This window comes from Microtus ochrogaster, linkage group LG1 (assembly GCF_000317375.1).
Source record: "Microtus ochrogaster isolate Prairie Vole_2 linkage group LG1, MicOch1.0, whole genome shotgun sequence".
Taxonomy (NCBI): Eukaryota; Metazoa; Chordata; class Mammalia; order Rodentia; family Cricetidae; genus Microtus; species Microtus ochrogaster.
The window spans coordinates 42,772,187-42,778,260 of NC_022027.1; the positions used below are offsets into that span (position 1 = coordinate 42,772,187).

The 6,074-nt window shown below is 35.4% G+C and overlaps 1 protein-coding gene across 1 annotated transcript in view; it reads left to right on the plus strand.

The window, feature by feature from the left end:
* Positions 1–6,074, plus strand: part of Npffr2 (neuropeptide FF receptor 2) — a 47,324-nt gene that overhangs the window by 32,157 nt on the left and 9,093 nt on the right. Inside the window, exon 2 of the mRNA XM_026785277.1 lies at positions 3,306–3,640. Coding sequence (XP_026641078.1) covers positions 3,313–3,640 — 328 coding nt within the window. The 5' untranslated portion in view covers positions 3,306–3,312. The remainder of the gene's footprint in view (positions 1–3,305; positions 3,641–6,074) is intronic.

Consider the following 6,074-nt stretch of genomic DNA (forward strand, 5'->3'; position numbering starts at 1 on the left):
ATAGGATGAATCTCAATATTTATATGGGTAATAAAGCTGTACAATTCCAATCCTCCATAATAGCTGTTTTAAATCTATTTACACATCTATTCAACAGGAATGAAAGAACAGCAACAGAGACTATTTGTAGCGATGCATGTTTTTTTTTCCCTGCTGCCTCTGCTATTGCTTTGGAAAACCTGCACTTGCTAAGAGTGAGGAGACAAAAAGCAGAGCTCTCACTTTAAAGGGAACAGAGAAAGTTTAGCCCAGAGCCAAATTTGAATGACCATGGCCATGGGACACAAATTAAGGTCATCACAAATTTATTGTTTCAATGTGGAGGGAGTTTATAGAGCTTTATAGTTTCACAGAACAAAGTCATAAACCATACATGTTTAAGACACCTTGGTGCTTCTATCAGAAAGGTGGGTGCAGCAAGATGGGAGAAGCTTTCCTATAGGTCTCAGCTGCTGCTGAATGATGTTTGTAATTTTCGAATTGGTGGAAGCTAGGGGTCTCCATTAAAAAGATTCCAAAAGGCTTTTAACTTTTATGAGCGAAGGAATGGTTCTTCGTGGGGCTAAACCTAGCCCAAAATAATGTAATTAATCTCTGAACTTAGAACATCCCAGCCTCCCCACATCACTGCGGTTCTATCAGTCCATCGGTCTTTGCACACACAGCTTCTTTCCAGGAATTCTAATTGGCAGATGTAATCTCAAATTTTCACTAATTTTCATCACAAAGCTTTTAAATGAGCTTTTTCTATATCAAACTAGAGGGTATAGACTTGCTTATGGAGTTTTACTCATATGTATGGGTTGATTGTTTCCATTCTTAAAGCTCTTTATTTATTATAACCCTTTTTTTGCATTTCTTTATGATTTTATCACTGTCATAAAGTTAGTTATGTTGGAATATCATATATCTGAAAAATGAAAAACAAGATGGAAAACTTTATTGCCATTATGAAATTAAAGGGGCTGCATATAAACTCTTCATTTGAGATGTAATTTAATTTACAGACTTATTTCATTCCATGGACATGATCTTGATTTTGTCTATTGTGAAGACACGCTTACAATGTCACGTTGTCTTTCTAGTTCTCCACATTGCTGCATTTATTGTACTTTAAAAATTTGTCTAGCCTTACTTTTCTGTTTTTCTGGCAGAGTTACATAATTTCTTTTCTGACCTTCCTAATTATCTTCTTTTTTTTTTTTTGAGCCCCTGTCTTTTCTCTAAAGGCTCATTCGAGTCACTGATATGCTGATAAATATTATTAGCCATTTCTTAAGGAAGCCTTAAGAAAAAGCCTTCTCTTTCTTCAAGTTTTCCAGGTTTTGTTGTTGTTGTTATTGTTATGACTAGTTCTGTAATATCTGAACACAAGTTGCCACCTGCTGCAACTCCCACAGCCTCTGACAAGGCTCCTGGAGGGAACAGTTCCATGTCTACTTTCTTACTGATGACCTTTGACAAATTAATTAATTTGGCTATTGCCTCAGTTACCTGTTTGACTGTGCTACTGTGAAAAAGAATTACATTAAAGATGCTCATTGCTGAGTTTTACGTATAGTAAACGATATGCATTTTAGAAACAATTATTTTATGAAAGCCTATCAGCACTATGAAGCATGTATACATATGATTTTCAACTTTTAGATGGGTTTGAGTTCTTTATCAAAAGCTATGCAGCTTACTCACAATACTATCCTCAGTGCAAAAGATGTGGAATTTGAGTGAAGAATACAGTCTGCAACCTCAAAAAGACTTTCTAATTTTTGCTTTTTTGGGGGAGGGGGCTATAGCTACAAAATATAGGAGAAACCCAAGAAGGATCTAAAACAATCAAAAGGAAATAAAAGGGTGACACAATATGTGCCCTTAAAATTAATCCCTTTTTCATTTATCTTAATGGTTTACTATCTAGTTACTTTACTCTTTACTAGAAAATACAACCATGAAAATCAATTCACTTCTTATCACTTAAGAACAGTGATGCAAGGGCAAGTTGTTGGGGCAAAGAAGATTTATTTTGAAATCTGAAGATGATTAAGGTTCATCAGCAGATTCCATTTTATCTTTGAGTTGTAAGCAAGAGGCCTACATCCAGAGCTCTGCGGAAGTGCACCACATAGGTGGGCATCAGTGCAATTTATAGATATCAAGTTTTCTACATTTCTGCATTATCTGCAGTTTACAGGACATTCGAGTTCTGTAAATCTAAAAGGTAATGACTGTTTAAAAACTGTTAGTGCTCATAGTTTTTAGTTCTTTTCATACGACTAGTTCATTATACATTCAATGATTAGTTTACAAATGCATCCTTTCCCAGAGGAAAGCCATAAAAGGTTATGTCTCTCTGGCTGAGCCAGGAAACAGACCAACAGTATCTCACCCATTCAGTGACTTCGCTCAGAAGTGTCATCTGCGACAAAGCTCAGCAGAGAGAGGAATAATGACTTCCCCAGATGTGTGACTTTCAAATTAGTACTGCCTCAAAGTTAAGTAGGAGCAAGTGAAACTAGAGGGTTGTTTGGATATCAATTATTCAAAAAGAATATTATCCTAAATCAATTATTAGTTACTGTAATATTTACAGGATAAACAAAGTTTTTCAAAGTGTGGTTTTACCAGCTCAGTGGTTGATCCATTTAAATTTATATCTACCAATTTAAATTTTCTAACATTATTCTTAAAAAGTGAATGCAAATTTGGGCAGTGGTGGCATACGCCTTTAATCCCAGCACTCAGGAGGCAGAGACAGGCAGATCTCTGTGTTTTCAAGTCTAACCTGGTCTACAAGAACTAGTTCCAAGAAGACCAGGACTGTTACACAGAGAAACCCTCTCAAAAAACAAAAACAAAATTTAAAAAAGCGAATATAGGAGTTTATATAAGTTTATCTAATAATCTGAATAGTGAAGTGGGTTTGCATCTTCAGAACACTCATAGAAATCATCCCTTGTCAGATTATAGACTGGAGCTCTGCTAATGCTCCCGTCTTACAAGAATGAGTGGGTCTTGACAGATAAACTATGTTCAGAAGTGAAATAGGGAAAAAGAGAAAGTTTACTAGGGAATCTACTGTAATGATTGTTGTTTATAGCACAAAGTTATATTTCAAATGCTTCCAATTGTAATCCTAATAAAATAAATGTTTCATTTATAATTCAGTTTTATGTAAAACTTGTGGATTGCTGAGAGCTCATTAAAATTCATGATGTTGGAAAAACACCCCTCTTATTAAACTCCAACACAGAAGTTACATTCTACCAATTTCTCACTAATCTTTTCTTTTCTACTTCTCCTTTTTTAAGGTCCACCATGAGCAAGAAATGGGACTTCAACTCCTCAGAAAACTGGAATCACACCTGGAGCAGCAATGACACACAGCATTATTGGTACTCTGATATCAACATCACCTATGTCAACTATTATCTTCACCAGCCTCAAGTGGCAGCAATCTTTATTAGTTCCTACTTACTGATCTTTTTCCTGTGCATGGTGGGAAACACTGTAGTTTGCTTTATTGTGATAAGAAACAAACACATGCACACTGTCACCAATTTTTTCATCTTAAACCTGGCAATAAGTGATTTACTGGTTGGAATATTCTGCATGCCTATCACATTGCTGGATAACATCATTGCAGGTATGTTATGTGTGGTATAAAGATGACCTGAGAAAATTGTAGGCAGAAGTTTCTATCTCAACTAGCTCAGTGAGCAGAACATGAGACTCTTAAATCACAGGGTCATGAGTTTGAGCCCCATGTTGGGTGCCATTTATAGACAGAAGTTTCTGTCCCTCCTGGTCCTGGATACATTCAGTCCCAAATAAATGCAGAGAGGCTTATATTAATTGATCTCTTTGCTCAGGCTTATTACTAACTAACTCTTACAACTTAAATTAACCCACAAGTTTTATAAATGTTTAGCCATGAGTCTTGGTACTATTTCTCAGTGAGGTATTCTCATCCTGTTTCCTCTGTGTCTGACTGGTAACTACATCTCTGCCTTTCCTCTTCCCAGAATTCTCCTAGTCTGGCTGCCCCACCTATACTTCCTGCCTTGCTACTGGCCAATCAGTATTTTTTTTTAACCAATATGACTAACTAATATTTACACATACTTATTGAGTTCCCAGGAGTGTTCCAGGTATCTATCTTTACAAGATGACCATTTTAAGCAAAACCTGTAATAATCAAATAGATATGTGGTTTGGGAGCAAAAACTTTGTTCTCACACTTTTGGACCCCTGCCATCATTCCTTTGTGCCACCTCACATGTTCTAGAGGTGCAGGGATGGTATATTTCTTGGTCCCAATAGGGTTTTCATTTAGTGTTGATTTAATACTGTTGTGTCAATTGAGAAACAACACTTGAGATGTTCACATTCCTACCAATATAGAAAAATAATGAAATAATTGCAACATATTGACGTTATCTGTAATAGAATAAGCTATTTCAAATCTCCTATCCTCTCATGACACTCAGTTTACTGCCATAGTTATTTTGAATTAAATGATTAATGTTTTGTGCATAAATCACTCCACTGTACTCTTGATTTTATTTCCCAATAGGAGGCCACTTGTAGCATTTCCTGTCTTTAGTTTTGGTAATTAAGACCATATATCTAAGTAACATACAACTAATGTAATTTTCTGTTTTTTAAGCTACTAAGACAGAAATTCCACATAAACACCAACATGCATTCAAGGCTTTTACCTCCTCTATTGGTAATAATAGGAATTGTTGCTATTGTTAGCTGTCTCCCCACTGATAACCTCATAATCTTCTCCACTTCTCTTTGTATTTAGTACTCTGTTTTCTGATACCATATTTTCTTCCTACTTTATTCCTTCATAAGAAATAGCACACTAGGATAAAACATTTCTGAGAACTGACACATCTCTAAATGTCTTTGTTTCGCTTCACGCTTGATTATAGCTAGCTATGTGAACAATTCTGGGTTGGAAAATTTTTCTCTCAGAATTTTAAGGTGATTACTTTTTTGTTGCTTATCAGAAATGCTGAGTTACTGTTGAACATTTCTGACTCTTTCTGTCTTTGATTTGAGTTGGACATTTTTCTTCCTAAAAGATTTTTGAGTTTTCTTTATCCTTAATGTTCTGAATTTAATGAAATTAGGGCTGGAAGTTGGTTTTTATGGCTTATATTTTACACTGGATACAAACTACTCCTTTCAATCTGAAACCCATTATGCTTTGAGGATTACAAGTTAAAGTTCTGCCTGGTAAACATAAAAACACCACCCTCAAAATCCACAGGTTTGGAACTAGACAGATTGCTTAATGCTTAAGAGCAGGTCCTAATGACCTAGATTCAGTTCCCAGAACCCTTGGTGTTTGCCTTAAAACTACCTATAACTCTAGCTTTGGGAGGGATTTGATGCTCTCTTTGGCCTCTGAGGCCATCTGAAAATACATCACCTGTATTTACCTATGCATGCACACACATACAAATAATTTTAAAATTACAATGAATCTTTTTTGTTTTTTAAATCTGAGGACTAAGTATGTAGGTCATTGCCAGAATGCTTATCTAGCCTATATAGGATCCTGGGCTCAATTCCCAATACTGTGGGACAGAGAAGGGTTTTCTCAATTTTTATCTTGAGTTCTTCATTTCCATTAAATCACTTAGCCTATTTTTGTTTATATTCTGTATGTTTCTGTGCTATCATTTTATATTTCTGACATTACTGGTAATGTGTTAATTCTATTTTTGTATGAATTTTATTAAATAGTCTTTTCTTAGAGTCTCTTTATTTTGTGTTTGAGGCTTTCTAACATTAAGAATTTCTAGCATTGTGTTTTAGTGTGAGGTCCTGGTTTAACAGACTCACTGGAGAATCTATGGTCTAGACTGTCTGGGAGACTGAAGCAGGGGAATTGCAAGTTTGAGGGCAATCTGAGCAACATAGCAAAACCTTGTCTCAAAAACCAAAGTGAAATAAAGAAAAGGCAAATCTAAGTAGGGATGCCTATTAAAATAGACGTCCTTGTGGTATTTGGGTTAATTGAAATTAGAGATGAGTAGTTTAATTTTTAAAAAGAAACTAGA